This window comes from Protopterus annectens, chromosome 15.part0 (genome assembly GCF_019279795.1).
Source record: "Protopterus annectens isolate FY-2018-M chromosome 15.part0, PAN1.0, whole genome shotgun sequence".
NCBI lineage: Eukaryota > Metazoa > Chordata > Ceratodontiformes > Protopteridae > Protopterus > Protopterus annectens.
In genome coordinates this window covers 245,161,200-245,187,869 of record NC_056749.1, presented here as the reverse complement: position 1 = coordinate 245,187,869, position 26,670 = coordinate 245,161,200, and the positions used below count along the sequence as shown (strand labels likewise).

General features: G+C 37.3%; 1 protein-coding gene across 1 annotated transcript in view; it reads right to left on the bottom strand.

The window, feature by feature from the left end:
- TBC1D15 (TBC1 domain family member 15) overlaps positions 1-26,670 on the bottom strand; it is a 2,197,436-nt gene that overhangs the window by 1,305,320 nt on the left and 865,446 nt on the right. The window contains exon 9 of the mRNA XM_044057253.1: positions 13,366-13,617. Within this exon, the coding sequence (XP_043913188.1) occupies positions 13,366-13,617 (252 nt within the window). The remainder of the gene's footprint in view (positions 1-13,365; positions 13,618-26,670) is intronic.

Genomic DNA, 26,670 nt, shown 5'->3' with positions numbered 1-26,670 from the left:
GGACAGTGGCCACCTTAGTAAAGGGTCCTACTATTTCTCAGAGCCTTTCAATCACTGAGCAGGCATGTATTTAACTGATTAAAGTTAATGTGCAGCAAAATTCTTCATGATAAATAAGCTTACATTAATCAATGACAAAAGTCTCAGCAAACTTGTAGGTATAGTGCCTTGTGGCCGAGCTCCTGCAATATCTAAGTCAGATGTAGTGACCGCAGGCTCTGCTCCGTGAAGGAAGATAGTGACCGAGTCACTATTACTTCTTAACTGTCTCTCTTTTTTACTTCTACTGTGTTTTTAAACTCCATTTTCATTTTGTCCCACTCACTAGCTATAACTTCTGAAGATATTTCTATCTTCTCTAATAACTGTTGAATAATTACCAATACCATTCCTTAAATTCCTCTCTTTGTAACAGGTAGGTGATAAAGCAAGTGTCTCATTTTTACTTCACTACATTATATTGCATCTCAGTTTCTATTGCTGCATGATCTGACATAGTTATTAGATGTGTACCAAAGCTTTCAATTAAATGCAAATGTTTCTGTGAAATATAATTTCTACCCAGCCTAGCCCAGTTATTGTTCCTTGGGGAATAATATCTAAATAATATCTAAATTCTGTCCATGTTCCTACTACTGAATTCACATCTTACATACCAAATATTTTCATAAATGTCTTCAGAAATCTATCCTGGTGTCAAATGTTCTCTTTTGGGTTTCCATAATAAATCCTCACTATTGTAAATTACGTTTCAGTCCCCACATAAGTAATATTCCCTGCTGAAAAAATATTATTTCTCCCAAAAATTTGTTAAGCTCCATAACAGCAGTTTTTGGTGGAAGATAAATACACATCAGTATGATTCTCCTCCCTTGCCAAAAGCACCTTACCACCACAAATCTACCATTACAGTCTTTTTTCCCTCTTCTATAACTATTGGATCCCCTCTAGCAATTAATATAATTACTCCCCTTTTCCTTTGTCCCTGCTATTCTGCAGAAAATCCATCTTGAAGTGCTTTCTTTGTTCAATTCACATGCTCATTTCTTTCCAAATGTGCCTTCTGCAGCATTATTATTTTCACTCTACATTTCTTAATATAATTCAATATTCTTTCCTTTTTTGTCTATACCTTTAATGTCATTTATGTTCCAAGATATTATGGCTAGTGTAGCCACCATGATAAAAAGCAATTGTTCCAACCTATTACACATTTCAGTTGGTTTGAATGTATATTTCCAATGTATGTGTTACATACACATACTAATGTCTGTCAGGCAGTTGCTTCTTCTCAACTCCATTTGAAGTTATGTCACATTTTTCAAGACTTTTTGTTTTAAAGTAAACCTTCAAACAAAAAAATAAACATTTTCAAAACACCCCCATCCCCTATTAATTTAGAACACACATACACAAAACTATGCACATCTTCAAAAATGAAATTTAATCCTCCAGAATGAACAACTGCCCCAAACAGAGAAAAGCACCTACATACATAACCTAATCAGGCTAAAGTGCATGCCACAGCCTGTGTTTCAACTTGTATTGACTGCTGTCTGCTCTTTTCTTCTCTCTACTCCCCTCCTCCCAGATATTAAAAAAAAAATAGCTTGCATACTTTCAGAAAACATTTAACTTTTATCACAAAGGAAAAATGCATTGCCTATCTTTAAATAAAACTAAATTGTATACTGTTCTCTTAAATGAGTTAAAATATTTAGGCTGCTAAGGAAGCTGCTAGCTCTTATTCACTTCCCATAATTTCAAACTTTATTTTTCACTGAACTGCTTGCCATTGTACCTTAAAACTTTGCATCTCCTTCAGCAAAGAATGCTCAGAACTCTCAAGATTAATTGCTTGCACCTGCATTAAGCTCATGTCCATGGAAAAGTACTCCGCAATGAATCTTTGACAATTTCACTCACAACAAAATTACAGCCGCCCTCCGCTCCAAGCTTCTTGACTCTCACTGAACATTTCCTAATGTAAAAAAAAAAAAAAGAAGTTATGTACTTACCATAACATTCCATGTGAGTTGTTCATCTCGCCTTCATTCTTACAGATGGGTTTGGAGCCGATCCTCGGCTCCGAGTCAGCCCACTACAAAGCTTAAGGTCTTCAGACAGCTCGAGGCCAAGTCTCTATCCCATGAAGCACCTAGAGTTACCTTAGATCTTGTTTGCTGCGTATAATACCACCAAATGTCATTTTATCACTCTATAAGAGAAAGCCATAGAAGGGTTGAGCAACCAGGAAGAATCTCGGTCTTCGAAAAACCCTGGAGAGGGTAGGAGCGTGGGAAGTAAGAATGAAGGCGAGATGAACAACTCACATGGAGCATTATGATAAGTACATAACTTCTTTATGTGAAGTTGTTCTATCTCGCCATTCATTCTTACAGATGGGTAGCGTCCCAAGCACCATCTATCTTGGGTGGCTCATGGGAGTATGTTTTGCAGGACAGCAGACCCAAAGGAGGCCCCGTCAACTTTGTAGCAAGTGACAAAGGTATGAGGTCTTGACCAAGTGGCTGCACAAATGTTGTCTATAGGAAGTCTAGCAGAAAAAGCAGAGGATGTAGACACTGCTCTGGTAGAATAAGTCTTAATTTTGTGTTGTAAGGGCATATTAGCAGCTGAATAAACACATGTGATACAATCGGATAACCACTTAGAGTTGTTTTTGCCACTGGCATACCTTTTCTGGAATCTGAAAAGGAAATGAAAAGCTGTTCTGATTTCCTAAACTCTTTTGTCCTATCCAAGTAAGACCTGAGCTGTCTATGAACATCAAGCTTGCGCAGCATATACTCTAAGTTGTTGGAGTGAGTGGGGAAGAACAGTGGCAAATCAATAATTTGGTTAAGGTTAACTTCAGTACAAACGTTAGGCAAAAAGGAGGGATGAGTTCGTAGTGAGACTCTGTCAGCATGGAAAATCAAATAAGGAGGCTTAATGGACAAGGCTGGAAGCTCTGACACTCTGCGGGGAGAAGTGATAGCTACTAAAAAGATAGTCTTCCATAACAAATATTTCACATCGCATTAGGAAGCTGGTTCGAATGGAGGAAGAATAATGTGAGAAAGCATAAAATTTAGATTCCATGGGGTACCCAGGGATTTCACAGATGGTCTGAGATGAGAAGTCCCTTTGAGAAAGGATAGTTTGTGTGACACTATGTTCAATCCTTCAAATCCAAGGTGAAAATTAGACATATCAGCAAGTTGAACCCGAACTGTTGCTGCTGCAGCTCCTTTGTTGAAAATCATGGTTAAGAACTCTAATATAGAGGCCATAGGGGCTAGGTAGGGATCAATGTTGGTTTGAGAGGCCTATATAGAATTGTTTTTCCATTTGCTAAGGTATAGCTTCCTCGTAGAGGATTTATGAGAGGATATTAGAATTTGATGCATCTCATTAGAAAGTTTATGGAACCTGGCTATGATGGGAATTGGAGCAGCCAAGCTGTCAGCTTCAGGGACTGAAGAGAGGGATAAAGTTCCCCCGATGAGTGCATCAGAAGATCTGGAATTGGGTCCAGAATAAAAGGGTCCTCCAACTGATGAAGTCGAAGGAAGGGGAACCAAATCTGACGAGGTCAATGAGGGGATATTAGAATGATGGTCCTTCCCAGGGCTTTTTCTTTCTGTAGTACTTTGGGTATCAAGAGAATTGGTGGTAATGCATAGAGGAGACCCAGAGGGTAATCGTGTAGGAGTGCATCCCTTGGGGCTTCTCCCGGTGGGGGAATCAGGGCAAAGAAGCTTCTGCATTTCACGTTCATGTGGTTGGCGAAAAAGTCGCAGCAAGGCTGGCCCCACCTGCGGAATATCAAAAGTTGCTGAACTGTACATGCGCTTTCCGTATCTATCCATAATCCTAGAATCTCTGTTAGGAGGATGGATAGAGGAGGGAGTTTCCGAAATGTCCTTTTTAGTGGCTGCTGCCACCACCATGGCATCAACTGGCACTCCATGGCATCAACTGGCACTCCATTAGTAAGATAAAATTTGTCCCGGGGGGGGGGCAGAAATAAATTTATTAGGCCTCCTGGGGACAGGCTCCATGGTGTCCGGCGACTCCCACACCCTTCGTGAGACCAGCTCCATAAACTCATCGAAGGGCGGAGACATGCAAGAGGTGGAGGGCTGAGACCCAAAAGCCTTCAGGAGAACTGACTCATCTTCAGTAGGGTTGGTGGACTGCCAGTCATCCCTCTGCCTAAGGATTTCAAATATCTCAGCAAATGAGATATCATCAGAGGGGGACCGTGGGGACCCTTCTAATTCATCCAAGTCAGTATCGGATGTGAGAGACTCCTGTGGGGAGTCTAAATGCTTCCTCTTACAGATTCTCTTCCTGGGAACCTCATCAGTGGGGACTTCTGGTGAGGTCTCGGAACAGCAGGGACCACCCAATGGGGCTTCCTGAGGCTCTGGGTCTCTATGCTTAGCAAGGATCTGTGAAGCAGAAGCAGACACATTTGCTTTTGGGAAGGAGGTAGCCAGACCTGAAGCTTAAGATGTCTTAGAAGACATACCTCTCCTCATGGCTTCGACGGCACCTCTGCTCCGATGAGAAGGGATCGGCGGATCTGAGGAAACCGTTGATATTCCCGGCACTGGGACAGTGGGCTCCGAGCCAGAGGTAGAAGCCGAGCTCATTCGAGCCAAAGCCTCGAGAGGCAGAGTCGGAACCGACAAGTCAGTCCGACTATCCTCCCCAGACCTGACCAGAGAGTGTTGGCTCCTAGATTCCTCTCTCGGCATCGAGGACGTCAGAGTAAACGAAACACAGGACACTGGAGCAGGCATCGGCTCCGAAGGCTCAACAATCATTAAGTCTGACTCCTCCGGCTCCGAAGGACCGGTATGGCTCGGAGGAGGAAAAGTAGTAAATGGTAGAAGGTTCTTTGGTTCTGAAGCTGTTTAGGTTGAAGCCGATAAAAATTTAGCAAAGGCCGGTGCCTGTAAAAGCTTCTGCACCACATGACCCACATCCACATCGGAAAGGCTTATCAAAGACCAAGATGAGTGGATAGAAGGGGGTACAGATTGCAGGAGTGAAGACTTAGGCACTTTGGATACCGGTTCTAGGACCAGGGACTGGTTCCGATGGCTGTGGAACCAACGGCAAAGATTTTTTAGATTTTTTTTTACCTCAGAAGAAGTAGAAGCCTTAGAAGACTTTGAGGATTTGCTAGACCTGTCCTGGTGGCTCAAAGCTTCTTAAAAAGATGGTTTGACTAAACCTCTGTCAATTAACTTTCTCTTTCTCTCCTGGAAAACCTGAGAGAGAAAGAATGACAAATGGAGCAGCTTTCTTGAAGGTGCAATGCTCCCAAACAGTATACACAATTTACATGACTGTCATTGACAGACATTTTCTGTCCACATTTAGGACATTTCTTAAACCTTGATTTAAGGTGTTTATCCTTATCCTGGTCAGCCATAGTGGAACACACAATCTCAAGTGCTTCCTCTTACAGTAAAGATTTAACAAGGCATAAAATAAAATGAGGCCAAGAGAGCTAATAACTAGTTAAGAAAAAAGGCACACCAAGGAAAGGGAAACTACAAAATAAGCTATAAGAGCTGAGCTAAGCTAAGCCTAAAGAGAAATATATCAGAATATTTTTTTTAAGTAGTATTATAAATTTCAAGAAAAGAATTTTGTACTGGCCCGAGCTATGCGAGGAACCTCCAATCTATTGCAGTGGCAAACTAGATCTGAGGTAACTTTAGCTGCATCATGGGATAGGGACTTGGCCTCGAGCTGTCTGAAGACCTCGAGCTTTGTAGTAGATCGGCTCTGAACCCATCTATAAGAATGAACGGCGAGAGAGAACTTCACATCAAGCTATCATCTTTGCAGATTTAAGAAATTTAGCGTTTTTCATGGCGTTAATCATTTTGCCTTATTTGTAAAGCTTACTTGCTTACCAAAAAATAGCTGTTTACCACTTAAGTAAGGGTATTAATCTACACATTAACCCGTTGTAACATTAAGAGAAAATATCTTAATTCTACATATAACCAGTGCAATTTTACACCCCACCCCAGCAGCCCAAGATCACAGCATATTAACATCAGACTTGCTTTTGTCCACTTTTCTTCTCATGTTATACCGTAAAGCCTACATTTCTTATAACTAAGTAGGCACTTTTTTATTTTTATATCCTTAATACATACAACAGTCACTGAAAAGTCTTCCTCCTTATCTAAAATACAGCTGACAACTCACTATATAAAAAGTGCTTTACTATACATAACATGCAATTTATGTTATGAAATGTTTTATTTAAATACTAAGAAAAAAATGTTATATTCGCAAGTTACTGTTTTTCCCATTTTAGTGTCACAAATGACATATATATGTAGAATTAAGATATGGGTTGCCAACTGGCTCACTGACAGAACCCACACTGTGAAAGTAGCAGACTCCAAATCCAGTTTCAGACCAGTGACAAGTGCAGTACCACATGGTTCAATCCTGGGTCCTCTCCTGTTTGGTATCTACTTCTCTGAAGTACAGGCCAACACAGAAGGTCTTTGGCTAACAAAGTTTGCAGATGACTACAAACTAGGAGCCATAATCAAAACTCCAAAAGATGTGGACATCCTGCAAAAGGGCCTTGCTGAGACAGATGCCTGGTGTCAAAGCCATGGCCTCAAGCTCAATGCCAAAAAGTGCATTGTCATTCCTTTTGGTAAAAACTCAGTACCCATGAGCTACCACATAGGTGGTTAACACCGAACGTGTGATAAGAGACCTAGGGATACAGGTGGACAGTAGTCTCTCCTTTGATAATCACATCACCACAGTAGTCAGGAAATCCTTCAATGTGGCACACCTCATCACAAAAGGTTTCTCACCCAGGAAAAAAGAGGTCATTGTTCCCCTCTACTCGTCACTCATTAGACCCATTACAGAGTACAATGTCCCTTTTGGTATGTACCTCACAAGACAGCTACAACAACTGGAAAGGCCACAGAAATACCTCGCAAAGAGGATTACCAGCCTCAAAGAGATGCCCTATGCAAACCGTCTCAAAAATCTGCAGCTTTACTCCGTTGCATATCGCCTACTCAGAGGTGATCTCTGCCTAACACACAAAGCTATGTCAAACCCAGAGCTTTTAGACATGCTCCACTTAAAGAAATCACAATCCCTATGAGCTACACACTCTAGGGACCTAAACCTCATCACCACAATAAACAGAACATGCTGGAGGGATAGATTCCTGTCCCAGAGACTTCCCATACTCTGGAACAAACTACCTATCTATATCAAACAAAGCTCTTCATTAGCACTGTTCAAGAAAAATCTTGATGATTGGATGGGAGATAGGAAATTCACCCCGGGGATCACTTCTGTGGCTCTGCTCGACAGTGGCACAGGAAAATAATTTTCTTGGGTGGCGAAAGCCAGGGTACCTTTGGCTAGGCTTATATAGGCCCTAGGGCCAATAGCCTAGTACCTACCTATGAACCTATAAGGTAGGGGTATATGCTTTACAGTCCACCCACACGTTTAGACAACAAAAGTCCAGGCTTTTTCAACCACTTTTTCTTGCAAAGCCATATTTCACAAATGGGACTCATGCGTTACAATCTCCCATTTATTCACTAATTTCAGTGTTGCTGGTCTTTTTGCTGTTCATCTCCATCTGTCAACACCAGACTCTGGTTCAAGTCCAAGATCAACTCCTGTGCTTTTTCTGTCTCTCAAACATTTTCCTTTTGATCATGGGAATAAGTTTCACTGGCAAAGACCCTCTATGAACCTGACTGTCAGAAGAATGAGAAGCAGAGTCCTCTTCTGCTCCCTGGCTCACTATTTGTTGTATAAAAGTATTTCCTCCTTAGCCTGTTCTGCATCAAAAATGTTTTTGATCCTCTAGGAAAAATACTCTGAAGATAGCTGGATACAGCAGCTTGAATCCCACACCTGCCTCTCAACATTCCGATTGAGATATGCAACAAAGTCTAGAAGATTTATGATTTTTGCTTGGAAATGTTTACACAGGTATTTTTAAAATCCAAGTAGACTCCTGATAATTTTTTCTTAAATAGACAGCAAATGTTGGAGGTGTGATAGGGAAGAAAGAGGTAACTGGCAACATATTTTCTAGGAGTGTAATGAGTTGGCAGACTTTAAAGATTCCTTTCAGACTACTCTATCAGAGATACTGGGTGAGCAGACTGGTCTATCTAGGGAAATTATTTTTCTGAGCTATGAGACAGAATAAGAATTGCCTTGACATAGCATGGCCTTGCTGAGTCTAATTATGGTGGCTCTAAGCAATTACTAGAAAATGGAAATCAAAGTCTAAGCCAACCGTAGTAGTAGTAGTAGTAGTGAATATAGTAACAGAGATAAAACAACTAGAACTGGGATCTTTAGAAAAGGGTAGGAACAAATTACATAGAAAAAATGGGACTTGTGTTAAGCAATACATACAGGGGAGGAATCATGTTTAAAAGAAGGCAAGATTTGTATGAGCTATGCAATATTCGACTGACAATGACTGGGTAGATTATAACTGATGTATAATGTTTGCAACTAAAATTATGTCAATATTGTTTGTGATGTATAATGCTTGCAACTAAGATTATGTCAATATGGTTTGTTTTCTTTATATACATATATGATTATTAAATTATCACATGTGACATAAGCAAAGATGTTTCTTGTTTCAAAAAAAAATCTCTGATTGCTGGGAAAAATATGCCTATCTTCTGCCTGGTGTACAATGAATAATCGTTTTTCATAAACACTCTGCTGTCTCAAATTTTTAGTATTTTCCCTTCTGCCATATTTTTGTCAGTATCATCTCCTTCTCCCAGTCAGACTGCATCTTTAGTAATGTAGGCCTTAGCTGCTTTCTTATGGCCAGGTGTGGAATGTACACTCAATGTGCCCTTTCAATTAACATAAATCCTGTACTGAAACACCAGTCATGTTGTTTGTTTGTGCTTTCATAAATTTAATACAGTATGTTCCTTCAGGTTTCTCTGCTACAGCAGAAAATCTCTGGTTTTCTCGGTGTGTTCAGTCTTCTAATGCTACTGTTTTTTGAAACAGCTCTTCTTGAGAAGCCTCATACTCAGCCAGCTTTTTCTTCATTTCAGCATCTGATTTTTGCATTTTTATCAATTCATTTGAACAGTTTAACATTTGTCCAACCTTTTATCTGAGTTGATGTATTCCTTCAATATTTAATTTATTTTAATCACCTCTAAGTACATTTGATAAATTTTCCCTCTTAATTAATGGTAGCCATCTCTTGAACCAAAGCTGAAGCTTGAACTGATTTTGCTCAACAGGTGCATAATCCTTCCCAGAGAGTAGTTTGCTCTATCTACCTTTTCTAAATGATTTTCTTTCAGTTTCTATAAATTTCTTCCTTGTTACCATCCCGGCAGTGTACTAACTAGCAAGTAACTTAACTCTACCCAAAAACAGTTTCAAATGCACTTTTTCCTCAGTTTCTCTTTTCACACTGGGAGAGCTGAAGTTATCTGATGATCAGAGTGAAGCCATCCTGGAAGTCTGCAGTTAAGTCCTTTTAATATTACAGCCTTGTTTGTCTTTTTAGTGGGCTGTACCATCAGTAACTCAGAATATTTACCAAACCATACTTAGTCAGTCCATTACATTTTGCCTAGTAAAATAAATATATGATGTTTAACCTACATTTTACACTGTGGCAGGGCTAGTCATTCGACAGTGTAAAATATGGCTCTAGATGATTTGGTCATGCTGACTACTGTCACCAAATGGGAATGGGTATTTGTCTGTGCTATGTGGGTTGAGGACCAGGCCTACCCTGACCTATCCCAGTTAACCATGCTAACAGTGGGAAGGGTATATGTGCCTGCCATAGAGCCCAGCAGCCTTGGGTCAATAAGCTACTGGATGTCCAGTGCCCAGTTGTCCAGCCTGGGTAGCTGGGATAGCTCTGCTGAGCAAAACTGGGATGTAAAACCATCAACCTGCTAAACATGAACTAAGAAGTGGTACACTCAGTGTAGGTTAAAACACAAGAATGTTGCAAACACACTCAAAAAATACTAAAAACCACAAGAAAAGTGCATAAAAAAATAACAAGGGTACAAGGTTCAAAACACTAATCGTTGAGACAGTGTCCAAAAGAACAAATTTAATAGCTCAATAAAAATAAAACCCAACAATAAAGTTTAGCACCAGACTATTATTAGGTACTTTAGTCACTGCAGGCCATCAGAACAACTGACACAAATCAAATCAGTATATAAAAAGCATTCCATGCTATCACATGACTAAATTAACAAGGATTAAACTGGATCAAATGTACAATAAACAACAAAAACCTTAAAATATTTCATAAATGCATGTAAACTATATCTATATATATTCATATATATATATATATATATATATATATATATATATATATATATATGAATAAATCAGTCACACACACTTAAAAAACTGATAAAACATATTCTACCTAACAATACTTTTACCTCAAACAAAATGTTATTCTGCTTACTTGTTCATAAATACCTAATTCCCTTGATTTAATGTTAAACTTAAAAAAAAGCTAATTATGGCAAATGTATATGGTCTCCTCTGCACAAAGGTGCGCCATCTACAGACCCATAAGTCTCAGTAGTCTTAGCTGCAAAGCCATGGTTTTATATCATGAAATTGACCACATATCATGAGATATAACCAATACACTGGACCCAACCCAGTTTTATATATAAAAAGATCATGTTATTTAAAATTGTGAACTTGTATGTGTATATCATATAGCAATGGATGAAGGCAAAATGGTTCACAGTGCCTACCACATTCAGGCATTGTTGACAAACTCAAGAGGTTAAGTACAAACCCATATATCACCCAGTGGATAGCCAACTGGCTCACAGACAGGATACCTAGGAAGTTAGAACTGACATCATTCAAAGAGGCCAGTCCTGGAGTCACTCATCTGCTCTCAGCTTTATTTGGCATTTACTAAGTCAAGGTCAATGTCAATGGTCTCTCTGACTACATTTGCAGATTATTGCAAATTAAAATCACCACTAAATCCCAAACTGTCATCCACTTTCTCCAGGAAGGGCTAACACTGGTGTCAAAAGACAAACTTTTGCCAAAATGAAATACAGTTTATGGAATGTTTGGCTAGAGCATTTGTTAAATCTCCTTTTTCTTTATAGCTGAATTATGCTCATAGACTAATCTAGCCTTTGACCATTCAAGTTTCTTATAGTTTTGCCTATGTAAAATGATCACATGAGGCACACTGTGCCACATAAACTATATTGTTTGTTTACAAGTAAAATGTCCACTTTGTATTAACCGAATTCCAACAACTTAAATGTTCCTTAAAAACAGTAGATGTGCCACTAACAAACCTGCACTGTTTACTGGCTATTGAGGAAGAGCTATGTACCTGAACCACTTATGATGAATGTGTTTGCAGATTGTTTCCACTCAACAAACAGCACCATAATTATATTCTGAAGACTTAAACCTTGCCTGTGATATAAACAGGGCTAGTACCTAAGATTTTAGACTAGGTCTCTGATTGCCCATCCAAATAATCCTCCAATTATCTGTAACTTGAAAATCCCTTTGATGATTGCCATCTCATTGCTAATAGGTAATGGAAATGGTTCAAAACAAACCTGTTGGCCAATGTTTTTCCAAGCTCCTGCTTACACACTTTTTCAAAGTACCAGAGAACTTGTCAGAGATTTAGAATACATGGCAAGGCTTAAAAAGGCCCTTGTGATCATTAGCCTAGTAAACACCCATAAACCTATAAATAAACAAAACTGTAAAATCATAAAATCAAAGTTGCTGATCACAATATTAAGTTGACTCAACTGTGCCAACTGTAAAAGTATTGGTAAGAAACCCTCTCAAGTATACCAAACTCAAATTTCTTAAATACTAGACAATCTTGAATGTGGCTATAAAGTGCATTTTTTCATATTACTTTTTAAAATGTAGTAGGGGTCTCTTGGTCTTGCCCATGTAAAATGCGAGACATGTATCACACTTGGCCATATGCACTTTTCCCGGGGAGGTGTAATTTCTTGCCTACAACAAAACCTTGCTTTTAAACACATTTTCCAGGACTAATGGTAGTGCAAGTGCATATAAAATTACACTGGCTACACATACCATGTTTGGTAATCCCCTTGACCTTACTGATTTACTAACTGGTTTTACTCGTTCAAGATTGTTTTTTAAATTAGCTGGCACTTTAAACACAAAGTAGGGATGCTCACCTACAATTCGGCAAAGTTGTTCATTGTTTCTGAACAGTAACCAATACTTCTAAATTATACTTTTTACTTGATTAGAACAATTGCTACACTGGAGGACTAAAGCCCGACAAAGATTATTGTCACAGTCGCTACTAACATTCCAGACAGAGATCTGCGAGCAACTCAAACCCTGTCCCAACAAGGTTTTATACTTGACACCCTAATTCGCACAAACCTCCTGGTTAACCTGATCTATAAAAATCCTCTGGTAATCTCTTTCTAAGAACATATCAATTAAATGCGTTTCTCGTGTTCAAACACTGCCTCACTGGAAACCATTCTTGCTGGGCTGACTAACTGTTTTTTAATCAAACTCTTTTTGTCTACAACTAGATGAAAATTATAAAAATGCAAGTAATCATTTGAAAAAAGTGGTTTTCCTGTAAGTGGTAGATTCAAGATTGTTACCAGATATAAGTGTTTGTATCCAAGCAGTTAATATGATCACATATGATCATAACTATATTGAAAGCTAAACCTCAAAAATCTAGTATTGTTCAAATACTCAATGAAGTCTATTATGTCACGCTCTCCAACCCACAACACACCAACAAACCTGAGGTGGTAAAACTTGCAGTGGGAAAAGAAGTGGGATTTAAAAACATATTCCCTTTCCCAAGCTAACATGACCTTGTTAGCAAAGGTGGGTGTACATGCCACACCCATTGCTACCCCAGGGTCTATATTAAATGATCGAATTTTCAAAAGTTCAACTGTCATATGGTCAAAACCATATGACTGAATTTCCGAAAGTGCGAAAGTTTTAACGGAGATCTCCGTGCAGTGCGGAATGGGAAGACTTCCCTTTTCTGCACTGTAGTACGATCTCGGAGTTGGTATATTTAAACAGCGAGGGTGTGGGGGGGTGCAGGGGAGCTTGCCCCCCTGCTTACAATGTTTAGGTAGGTTATTTGTGTAGTTTATTATTTTTTTTATTAGATATTCAAACTAAAAGTTCGATCATATGGTGTCAACCATATGACAGTCAAACTTTTGAAAGTTTGATTATCTAATATAGACCCGCTACCCCACTTACTTGTTTGTATATCTCACCTTCAAAGTACAAAAAATTATTAGTGAGAATAATATCCATGCAACTTGATAAAAACTGAACCTCCATGGATAACAAATAAGAACAGTCTTGTAATGCATTCTCAAACAGTTCCATTCCATCAAACTGGGGAATATACATAAAGAGGTCAACAACATCGATAAGAAAAATTAAATGGGGATCAAACAATTCATTTTTAATACTACCTAAAAATATCCCAATATCCTTAATAATATGCTGAATAAAAGCCAGATAACACTTAAGCATTTTGTCCACATATACAGCCAAGGCATGGGTAACTGAACCTTGAGCCACCACAATCGATCTCAATGGAGGCTGTATAATATTTTTGTGGACTTCAGGAATACCAAATGTAGTTGGGATAATTGGGAACCTGGTACTCTTCAAAGACTAATGCAAGTTGGGAGTAATGACACCACAATCAAGTGTTCCTAACTGCTACATTGAGCTCTTTCCTAGAAGAAACTGAATTCACAGTGTTTTGCAAAACATTAAACATTTGAGAAAAGTAGTCTATGTGATCAAACAAAACCATCCTTCCCCCTTTATCAGGCTTCATGATCCTAATGTCTCTGTTAGCCAACAAATCATTAAGTAATGCTCTTTCTTTCCCTGACAAATTAGGCTTTAAGTCTTTAGATCTACGGGAGGACAGATTATACAAATTATTCTCGCACAGCTTCTCAAAAACAGAAATAGTAGGATGTGGTGCTGGATTAAAAATACTACTCTGTTTTACTACATATCTGTTGATTTTGTAGGTATACTATTTCGGCTGTGGAAAAAATATGCCAAATTCAATTTTCTGCTAAAGAGTTTCAGTTCTAAACTAGAATTTGCCATGTCAAAAAACTTACTGGGAATAAAAGTAATTCTTTGGAGATCAATGAAAAGAAACATTTGTCAACATATAAAGCACTATAGTTGAAAACACTGCAACCCTTATATTTTAGTAAAACACCATCATATTCAACAGAAATCATGTCATCAGTACTATAGAATCAAATGATGTGAGTAGTGGTGGTTATGGTAGTTTGGAACCTTGCGGGCCCCCCCTTTTGGTTCCTCAACCATGATTTTTGTACTTTCCTTTTCTCGCCCCGTTGAAAGGTTGGTAATATGACTATGCACGAGGGAAATCGAATTTGACTCCCCCTACATGTCTGTTTTTTTTTGCCAACCTCTTGGCACAACGAATGTGTGGAAATTCTTAGGGGTCAGAAGGACTCGGGACATTCGCTGTAACATCCCCATCTCCACTACCTACATCAGAATCAAAATGTTCTTGATGTAAACTAGAGTCAACTCTGTTTTGTCATGATAATCCACATCTATTTTATCCTTGAAAGAAAAAGTAGGTATTTTATAGGCTCTGCCATCTCTAGAAAGTTTTTTTATCCATTCTCTTTCACTATAGTAACTTATTTTTCAACACTATCAAAAACTAATTGGTGTTTGTTTTTGTAACTATCAAATATATTTATATCATTAAGTTCATGTATTAATTTGTCAACCAACAGTCTGCTGTGCTTAATAATAAGAGAAACTAACTCTAAACTCCGTTAATTAAATAAGTCAGAAACTTCCTGATAAAAAGTGAAATCCGAACAGATCCCATTAGGGAATCTGTTGTACCGCAATCCCATACAAATTCTTTCATATTTAGGCTCTATTCAAGGAAAGCTATATCCAGTTGCCACCTCCCTCAGTTTCTGCAGCTTCTTGTCAAAGGTCGCTAAAGGTTCCTTCAAGGAAGGCAGATTAACAGGGGTTAAAGAATATCCAAGTAATATGATAAATGTGCTTTATACACACACTCAGGATTGTCTAATATTTAAGAAATTCTAGTTTGGTACACTTGAGAAGGTTTCTTATTAGTTGCAGGGGTGGTGCTTGGGAGTCCACTCTGGCACATCATGTACTGATGTGCAACAAACTAAATGCAATAAAATATCCAAATTAAATGACAATGTTAGTATTTTACCTGTTTTAAAGTTGCAATCAGCAAAACTACGATTTTATAGTTATAGTTTTTGCCTTATTTATAGTGAAAAACATATACATTTGTCAAAATTACCTTTTTTAAATGTAACATTAAATGAAGTAAATTAGGTATTTAAGAACAAGTAATCAGAATAGCATTTTGTTTGAGGTAAAAGTGTTTTTAGGTAGGAGAACTTTTTTGATCAAGTTTTTAATCTACAATATATATTTTTTTTATGCTTTTAAGAAACATTTTAAGGTTTTTATTGTTATTGTATGCTTAATCTAATTTAATCCTTGTTAATTAATTGGTCATGTAATAGGACACAATGCTTTATATAGACTGTGATTTGATTCGGTGTCAACAATTCTGATGGTCTATTGTGACAAAAGTACCTGACAATAGTCTAGTGCTAAACTTTATTGCTGGGTTTTATTTTTATTGAACTGTTAAAGTTTGTTCTTTTGGACATGTTGGGCTCAACGATTAGTGTTTTGAACTTTGTACCCTTGTCGTCTTTTTCTATGCACTTTTCTTGTGGTACTGGGTGTAGGTTCAATGACAGGAAGCAGCTTGGAAGAGGATGGCATGATGGTAAGTGGGAGGCTGGACATCTCATGTATCCAGGAGACAAGATAGAAGGGCAATGCAGCACAGTCATTTGGCTTTGGATCCAAAATCTTCCACTCAAGAGGACAGGTTAGAAATGGTGTGGGAATTGTGGTAATGGAGAGGCTTCAGAAGACTGGGAGGGGAGTCATCAGAATTAATGACACAGACTCATAGCAATCAGACTACAGCCTAATGACAGAATAGTATTCATAAACTCAGCCAACACCCCACAGCATGGTTGTCACAGTGAGGAAAAGAGTGCATTCAGACAGCAGTTGCAGGATCTACTGGATAAAGCAGGAAATTATTAACTGGTGTTAATAATGGGTGACTTAATGGACATATTAGGACAGAGAAAATATGATTTTAGGACTGCCTGGTTCCACATGGGTGGGGCAACAGGAATAAAGAAAGAAAGGCCATTCTAGACTTCTGTCTGACAAATGGCTTGATAGTAGCCAACACAATGTTTAGAAATAGAGGCAGTCAGAAGAACAAATACAAGAGTGGTCAACATTCAATTGAGGTAGACTTTCTCCTAGTAAGGAAAAGGTACTGGGGTAGAATCTGCGATTGCAAACTCATCCCCAGTGAGATAGTTGTCCCACAGCATAAAACACTGGTTGCCACAATCAGCTAAAAGCAGTGGTCAGAGAAGGCTCTAAGGTCAACAAAGACCAGGCTGAAAACCTGGAAGTTGAATGAAGAGAAAGCACAACAACTCAAGGAACTACTCAGTGCTCTAGCACCTCAAGAAGGGGAGGAAATAGGTGGAGTTGAAAAAGAATAGCAGTGTCTCAAATCAGCATGTGTGAGGGCTACAGAACAGGCATGCAGATGAGCACATATGCAAAGGTGGCACACAGGGAAAGCTGCTGGTGAAATTTAGAAGTCCAGAAAGTCAAAAAAAGAAAGGAGGAGTGCTGGAAAAAATGGAAGATATAAAAGACGTTAGTGGTTGGGAAGGATCGCTGGTTAGCTAACAAAGATCCAAAGAAAGAAGTTGCAATAGCAAAGAACAAGGCATCAGAGGCACTCAACCAGCTTCTGGAAAGTCGGTAGAAAGAAACTATATTAGGCTGCAAAGCAAGGGAGAAAGACAAAGATAGTCAAGCACTCTTCATAATGGATGCCAGCATCAACCTGATCGCTAGTTCACAGGACATCAAAGACAGATGGAAGGAGTACTTCTAGCAGCTTCTAAATGAAGAAAAACTCACAGATGCTTTACTGCCCCAGAGACAACCTATAATGACAGAAAAGGAGCAGTCGACCATAGAAGTAAAAACAGCACTAAGGAAAATGAAGACAGGGAAAGCAGCAGGCTCAAATGAGGTCGCAGAAGATATGATAAAGATGGTGGGTGAGTTAGGGAAAAAAATTGCTCCTAAGAGTACTCCTAGCAGTGTCGAGAGAGAGGCATATCTCAGATGACTGGAGAATAAGCAAACTAGTGTCAGTGTTCAAGAACAAAGGTGACATTCATAACTGTGGGTGGGACAGAGGTATCAAACGCCTGTCACACTGTGTGAATATTCTGGAGATGGTGACAGGCAAATGAATATGCAAAAAAGTTGAAAGTAAGATGGGAGATGAGTGGTTCAGATTCAGATCAGGATGCAGCACAACTGACCCAATGTTTGCAATGACACAGAGTTGAGAAGAAGCTAGGAGTATGAAAAAACTCCAACAATTCCTAGGCTTGGAAAAAGCATATGGCTAGGTCCCAAGAAAGCTGATTTGGGTAGTCCTGTGATGGTTCTAAATCCCAGAAACACTGGTAGAATTAGTGCAAACTATGTACAAGGACCCAATGACTCAAGTACAAATAGTGTTCGGTTTTGCAATGTAATTCCCAGTGGGTGTACACCAAGGCTCATTTCTGAGCTGTTCGTACTGGTGATGGACTATATTAGTAAACAGGTCAAAGATGACAGCAACAAAGTTGCTGTATGCAATGTGACATTGCAGTTGCATTTTCAGCAAGAACTTCAGGAAAAGGATAGGAGAATGAAATACAAAGCTGAAGGCACATGGGATGAAGCTGAATACAAATAAGACAGCTGTAATGGCAGCAAATGCTGGAGTTCAGAAGAGGCTGAGAACTGAGATGGAAGGGAAGACAGTGGAATAGGTTAGCAGCTTCAAGTATCTGGCAGGGGTGCTTAAAGAGAAGGGAAGTCTGAATGAGAAGGTTAAAGATCAAGTTAGAGGGGCTGTAGCCAATCAGGTGTACCACATGATAGTAGAATGCCAAAGAAGCTGAAAAGTAAGGTGTGCAAAACAGTGATGCAAGCAGCGCTACTGTATGACAAGTAAGCCAGGGCAGTAAAGCCACAGCAACTGAGGAAGTTAGAGATGACAGAGATTAAGGGCCTGAGATGGGTGGTAAGATGCACACTGTGGGACAGATGAAGAAATGAGGACACAAGGGCAGAGGCCAAAGTAGTTCCAATTGCAGAAAAAGGCAAAGAGAATGGATTACAGTGGTTCAGACACATGCAGAAAAGCAGAAGAAAAGTTAAGTGAAGATGATATGGGGCAGACAGGAAGAAAGTAAAAGGAAACAAGGGCATCCAGTAAAAAGGTGGTTGGATTGTGTGAGGAAAGACCTGCTTAATTCAGGCATGAGTGTCTAAAAAGGCAGAAGAGTGGTACTGAATCATGAAAGACGGCAGCAGTTGCCATCTTAACTCTGACCCCGTGTACAAAATGGGGGGTTGATGCTGACAATGTTTAAACTAAATGCTAGATTCAGTCCATTTAAATCAGCTTGACTGCTTGACCCTTCACTTCCACCATCATACTATTCCAGTTTCTCATCAAAATGCCACTGCAGCCATTTGGTTTAATATTTACATTATACTTGCTGATCCATAATTAAACCAAGCACACATTTTCTACAGTCAAATCTGCAAATGTTGGTGCTGTTTTTGACGTGCTTTTTGCAGCATTGGCACAAATAGTAGTAATTTATAAAGATCCTTAATTACCACCAATTCAGAGAATACTTGCTTCATCTGCGAAAAGCTGAGCATGATATTTGCGCATTACGGTTACAATCTATCTCATGTTTTGAACTGTTGCAACTTGGGCCACTAATGTGGCTGTCAGTGCTGAATCTCTCTGCTATCTGCAGTTCAGACAGCCTACCTTAACTGTCACTACTGTTTTGCAATACTTTCACAGTACTGTCGTACGGCATTGCAAACACGTTAAAACGTGTTCTAAGGCCTGTAATGGTGCTTGAGCGTCAACAACACTCTATCCAAAACCCTAAGGTATCCTTGGTAAGTGAATATTGCTGATATAATTTTCAGAATTTAACACTTTCACACACGATCACAGAGATAGAAAGGCTGATTGGAATTTCTTCAGTCTTCTTCTTCTTTCGGCTTTTCCCGGTTAGGGGTCGCCACAGCGGATCATCTATCCACTCATGATTGTCAGTAGAGTTTTTAAGGTGTTGGGTTGCCAGCCTGGTGCCCAACCTTCCACAGAAGGTACACACATGCACACACTCACATCTAGGGCCAATTTAGAGTGTCCAATCCACCTACTGTATGTCTTTGGGATGTGGGAGGAAACCGGAGCACCCGGAGGAAACCCATGCGACCACAGGGAGGACATGCAGACTCCGCACAGAAGGCACCCCAGCCGAGAATTGAACCGGAGAACCTCTTGCTGTGAGACAGAAATGCTAACCACTGCACCACCGTCATTTCTAAATTATATGCTAATGCCCTCTTTGCTTCTTTACAAGCAGTCTACTGTTGTGGTTCCCAAACAAATTATGTTCTTACTAGCAACATTATACACTGGTCTCAATATCAGTCCAAGATGGGACACAAAACTCCACCAAAATCCCAGTATTGCCAAGAATGCCTTAACCTTTGTTTTGGATACTTTTACAGTTGATTCTGCTATTTTTCTTACAGATCCATTCCAATTCATGCCTAGAAATTAAACTGCAATTCCTTTTTTAGATTTTTTCTGGATTAATAGCCCAGCATATTTTCCCTGCATTTGCTAGATGAGTTTAGGCAATGTTAATTCACTATCATCTCAGTTTTCAGTTAACTCACTATCATCTCAGTTTTCAGTTAACTCATTACATCTGAGTGACACCTCCAGGTGCATCTGCAGTTAACTCCTGCTGATGCCTCTAGGAGTCAAATATTGCTTGTTCATATCTGCATCAGTAATTCCAAAAACATGCTATACACAAGGTTTTAGAAGATTTCATCTTAAAGCTTAGACAATAGCAAACTCAACTGCGTTAATATTTGACCTCTGCCCAGTGCAGGTAAATAGATATTAACTGTTGTTTTTTATTATATTAACTTACATAGCTATAATTTTCACAATTTTCTAAATATCTAAACAACCAAGTAACACAGACAGAACTTCTTAGTCTCATATGAAAGCTCTTAGCTAGATGAATAAAATGCTGCTGACAGTATGTGTGCAACTGGAGTAGTTGCTGAGATATTGTAAGCTGTTTACAAAATATTACAAATGTAATAGTTACTGTGTTTACTGTAACTTATTCTGTTTAAGACCTAGAACCTAAAGAATAATACCACTACAAAAATAGTTTGTACTGAAGAGTTTGCATTTTAAACTTCTGTCATAATCCCTATGGTTCCAGAGATATGAACATTTGTTTGAAATGTGAGAACATAAATTTTGTCAAAAGGTTTAGGCTCCGCCCATTAGAAGTTAAAGTGCAAACTTCCTGAGCTCCATTGGAGTAAATGAGCTAACATGAAGTCATTATAATTATCAGGTAAGCAAGTGACTCATTATGGACCTTTTACATCAATGACCCAGAATACAACGTCAAGAATAAATGTAATATGCATGGATATTTTAGGTCAGCCAAATGGCTTGCATGTTTTGGAAGTTGTGAGGAAACTAGAGTAATGGCAGATCAGGATCTAACCTTCATCATTTAAAGCAGAGTTCTTAACCACTAAGCTGCCATACAGTCCTGGTATGTCATCAATATAAAAATATAATCACTTTTGGCAAAGTAATAATTTCTATTAAAGAAACACACCCTTAAATAGCTTTATACAAGTCAGCTGATATTATGCTGATTGTTATATTTAAAATGCTTAGAAGATTTAAAAGACCAGCATCATAAAAATTAATTTACGTATTTTAAAATATTATGTGTCATACCAAAATTATTTAAATGTATTAAATAAATAATTACATTCATTTCATTAAAAAATGGATCAGAAAAATAGTAAAATATTTAACCATGCTAATAATAAAAAAATAAACAGTATCATGGTAATAAATTATTTTAAATATGTGTTCATATATACAACCCACATCTCCACTGCTCGGGGCTGCCATACTAGTTATAATCTTTATGGTCTTTATGGCTAGAATTATATTAAATAAAATTATATTACATGAACCATGTTATATTGTATTCGGAACCAAAATTCATTCGATATTATATCTACTATCCCTAATAATGGGCCACATCTTTATTAAAAAAAAATCATATTATGTATTCAAACTTTGAATATTTATTAGAAGAAAAGTTAGATATTATCTAGTTAGGCTACGTAACTTTAAAATAGGCATAATAGAACAAATATCATTTAAGCCAGGCAGGCAATACGAAAACAATCTAATTTGCCATATTAATTCCAACCGTTCAAGTTGTAATTCAATAGGTCCACCTCTGATATTTGGTATTAATTGATCCAAGACCCAAAATTTGAAATTGTGGCCTGGAAATTCATTAATATGCCTAGCAAGAGCATTTTCTAAATTACCTTTTTTAATATTATAGACATGCTCATATATTCTGTCTCTAAGTCTCCGAATGGTTTTACCCACATAAAAACAATGGCATAACTGGCATATAGCCACATATACAACCATCTTCGAATTACAATTGTTTTTAAATTTACTTTTTAAGGCAAACCCATTTATTTTCACAGAACTCCCCACAATAATATATTTGCAATAAGGACAATTGCCACACACCGACATGTTCTTAAAGCTTACAGTCGGGCTTGGTTTATTATTAATGGCATCTAAAATTTGTTTAAAATTTTGGTCATGTCTTACTGTAATTTTGGGCTTAGGGCCTAACTTCGTTGTCAAATCTTTATTTTCTTTCAAAATATTCCAATTTTTATAAAAAATGTTTTTTAATAATGAGAAGTCAGAGCAATAAGTAAGTGTCAAGCTGTATTCAAAAGGTAATTCAGTAACGTTCTGATTAATGTTAAAAGAATTCAGCTGATCGGGACTAATTACAAGAGATATGCTAGGCTCTACTCTCAGTAGAATAGGTTTATAGAAGCCATTATTCCTTTTAACAATTACCTCGTCCATAATGTTATCTATAAAATTACTTGGGTATGCTCTATTCAGAAACATATTTTTTAAATTATTGCACTCATCTAGAAAATCTTCAGTGTTACTAATCATTCTAGCTGCTCTCACAGCCTGACTTTTGACCACTGATTTCTTTTGATAGGTAGGATGTGCACTAGTAAAGTGCAGGAAAGTATTTGAATATGAAGCTTTCCTAAATATTCTAGATTCAAACCTACCCAGTGGTACATTCTTGATGAGATATACATCAAGATAAGCTATTTCTTTTACACTAAAGTTAAATGTAAACTCCAAAAAATTAGTAGTCGAATTAAAATAATCGACCAATTGTGTTGCTTGTTGGACCGAACCTTCCAAAAGGATGAAAATATCATCCAAATACCTCGTATAAAACTTTATTTTGGAGGTAATTTCAGTTTCAGCTAGAGCATATTCCTTTTCCCAAAAACTCATGACCAGATATGCAAAGCTGGAACCACAAGGGGAGCCCATGGCTACCCCTTTCTTTTGGTGGTAAAATTTATCATTGAATACTATAAAATTATGAGCCAAGACTATTGTTAATAGTTCTTCAATAAGCCAGATCTCAGAACCTAATGCATTCATTTTTTTCAAGTTTAATGTCACCCATTCTATGCCCAAATCTTGTGGAATTGACGTATAAAGATCTTTTACGTCTATAGTTAATAAATTCATGTTTTTATTAAAAGGCAATTTGTTAATCTTACCCAAAAATGACCATGAATCTTTACAAATGGTAGGTTCGAGTTGGACATATTTATTCAAAAGTTTGTCCACCATTTTGGCACAAGCATAAGTCATGCTGTTTTTTCCACTTACTATTGGTCTAAAGGGTGGATTTGCCAGATTCTTATGAATTTTTGGTATTCCAAAAAGAATGGGCACAATCGGTGATGGTATAGTTAAATAATTTAGTTGGTCTAGATCTATTCTCCCTTCTATAAATAAATCATTAATATAGCCTTTAACCCTTTTACAGGCTTGGTTATATTCATTTAGTGAAACTTGCTCATAAGCATTAGATGAAAGCATAGCTTCTATCTTGTTGATGTAATCAAGCTGGTCCATAAAGACCAATCCCTCACCTTTGTCCGGTTTCATTATCCGGACCTTAAAGTTCTGTAAAAAATTTAACCAGTCCAATTCATCAGGGTTCAGGTTACTCTTCCTTTTATATTTGTTATTATAGTGGAAGTTCCTGAGATCCAATTCACATAGTTTTTCAAATAACAATAAGTTACTATGTAGGGGTGGGTTGAAAGTACTAGGAACTCTATGTTCATTGTTATTACCAAGTAGAGTGTTCCCCAGGATCATCGCTAGATTTAATTTGCGAACGTATAATTTCAAATCAATAATACAGTTGGTAACATTCAAATTATTAAGGGGAACAAATGTGAGACCTTTAGCTAATAAGTCTGCTAATTCAGTAGGAACAGGCATAGTAGAATAATTATAGATGGAAAAGTCTCCTTGGGTGTTCTTAATAACATGAAAATTCAAGGAAGAGACATTTTCTACTATTTCCATTTGTTCATTCTCTTCCTCTGATTCCATCTGTTCTGGCCCCTTCCCCTCTGAAAATTTGACTGTTTAGTATTATTCCGATTATTGATGGGTTGACCACTGTTTTAAAAAAAAATCCCAAAAGGGTTTAAAACCCCCCCCCCCCCCCCCCCCCCCCCCCCCCCCTTTTTTTTTTTTTTTTTTTTTTTTTTTTTTTTTTTTTTTTCTTTTCTTTTTTTTTTTCTTTCCCAAATGGTTTTTTTTTAAAATTTTTGGGGTTTTTTGTTTAAAAAAAAGCCCCCATTTTCTAAGTTTTTTTTTTCCATTCTTTTCCCTTTGGTTCCCCTTTTTTTTTTAAAATTTGGATACTTGGCCAAAAAAAACGGTTTTTTTTTTGGAAAAAAAAAGGTTTAAAAAAGGTTTTGGGAAATTTTTTTTAATGCTAATTTAACTTTGTTAATTAACTAAAGTTTTTGCCTTATTTATAGTGAAAAACATATACATTTGTCAAAATTACCTTTTTTAAATTTAACATTAAATGAAGTAAATTAGGTATTTAAGAACAAGTAATCAGAATAGCATTTTGTTTGAGGTAAAAGTGTTTTTAGGTAGGAGAACTTTTTTGATCAAGTTTTTAATCTACAATATATATTTTTATGCTTTTAAGAAACATTTTAAGGTTTTTATTGTTATTGTATGCTTAATCTAATTTAATCCTTGTTAATTAACTGGTCATGTAATAGGACACAATGCTTTATATAGACTGTGATTTGATTCGGTGTCAACAATTCTGATGGTCTATTGTGACAAAAGTACCTGACAATAGTCTAGTGCTAAACTTTATTGCTGGGTTTTATTTTTATTGAACTGTTAAAGTTTGTTCTTTTGGACATGTTGGGCTCAACGATTAGTGTTTTGAACTTTGTACCCTTGTCGTCTTTTTCTATGCACTTTTCTTGTGGTACTGGGTGTAGGTTCAATGACAGGAAGCAGCTTGGAAGAGGATGACATGATGGTAAGTGGGAGGCTGGACATCTCATGTATCCAGGAGACAAGATAGAAGGGCAATGCAGCACAGTCATTTGGCTTTGGATCCAAAGTCTTCCACTCAAGAGGACAGGTTAGAAATGTTGTGGGAATTGTGGTAATGGAGAGGCTTCAGAAGACTGGGAGGGGTGTCATCAGAATTAATGACACAGGAAGGATGAACACAGGATAGCAGCAGATGTCTTCAGCTCCACCAATTTCAATACACTGACAGGAGTTAATTACTTAAAAAATAATTTTTGAAGTAATTTTCTTTCTAAATATGTTTGTTTTATATAGTTCTTGAACTATATCTAAAAAAGAAAAGAAATTTTAACAATATTCCTGTCAGAAATCACTTTGGAAATTTTCCTGTCAGTTTATCAGTCTGAAATGAGTTCCAGTAAGACAAATTCTCAAGACTCCAGCATCAAGAAAGAACTTCAGTCTCTGATAACTATAATCCAGCAACTTACTGCTAAGATGGATAAAATGGATACTAAAATTGATACCTTCATAGAAAAAACTACAAAACAAATAGACTTGTTACATATAGACCTGCAACAACAGAAGATCCAGATGACAGGCATAGAAGAAGCTGTGAATGACATGGAAAATAGAATCCAAGAAGAGGAAATCAACATTGAGTTTCTGCTGAAACAAAATACACATTTACAAACAAAGCTGGATGACTTGGAAAATAGATCTAGGCAATAACATTAGGATTTTTGGACTGCCAGAAAATATTGAAGGTAACAATATTACTTTTTTTTAACAACATGGCTCCCTAAAACTTTAGACTTACCAGAAGCATTCTCTTTGGTATCGAAAGAGCACATAGATCTATAGCTAATACTAACTCTAACAAAAACTATCCTAGATCAGTTATAGTTAGATTTCTATCATCTTTTGATAAAGAGATGGTTCTTAAATCTGCTTGGGCTAAAGCCCCTGTTAAGATTAATGAGACAACTGTGCTTTTGACAATGACTATTCTTCCTTGGTAATAGCTAAAAGAAAAGTTTTTCTGCCACTAATAAGGGAGCTTAAAAAAGCACAGTTTAAAACATACCTTCTGTTTCCTGCCAAGCTAAAAATCTTCCTTCCTGATGGTCCTAAAATTTTTGATGACTTAGACTCTGCTTTACTGTTTATCAAAAAAATAAGATTTTGGATAAAATAGAGGAAATGGAATGGGCTAGTCCTTCATTAAAGAGACTGGCAACTGAAACTTCATGGAAGACTTCAGAGAAGAAGAAGAGACTAAAGAACAAATGATTTGTTCTATGTTTTTTTTCTTTTTTTCTCTCATCATTTTACTTCATTATTAATCTTTTTAAATATAGTTCCTGCATTTCCAGAAAGCCACAAATGTTCTGAAAAAGATTTAATCAAAGTTATTCTCTGTGTGCAAAGAAATGTTTTGTTTCATAACCAGTCAAAATATCTGAGGAACTAATAACAAGCTATTATTCAATTTGTTTCTTTCTGAAAAAGAGAAGTAAGGTCAGTGATTTGATACATTTTTTTTTTTTTTCTTCTTTTCTTTTCTTTGTTTAAACAATGACATTCTATTTAGATTATGTAGTGGGGAAAGGGTGGGGGGGGCAGGAGAGAAGAGTAATGAAAATATGATAAATGGAATAATAAATATTTATTCCTTTAAAAAGTTTATATGTTCTTCAAATGCTATTCCTAATTATACTTTCTTGATTATACTGCTTATGCTTGTTTGTAAATAATCTGTCATG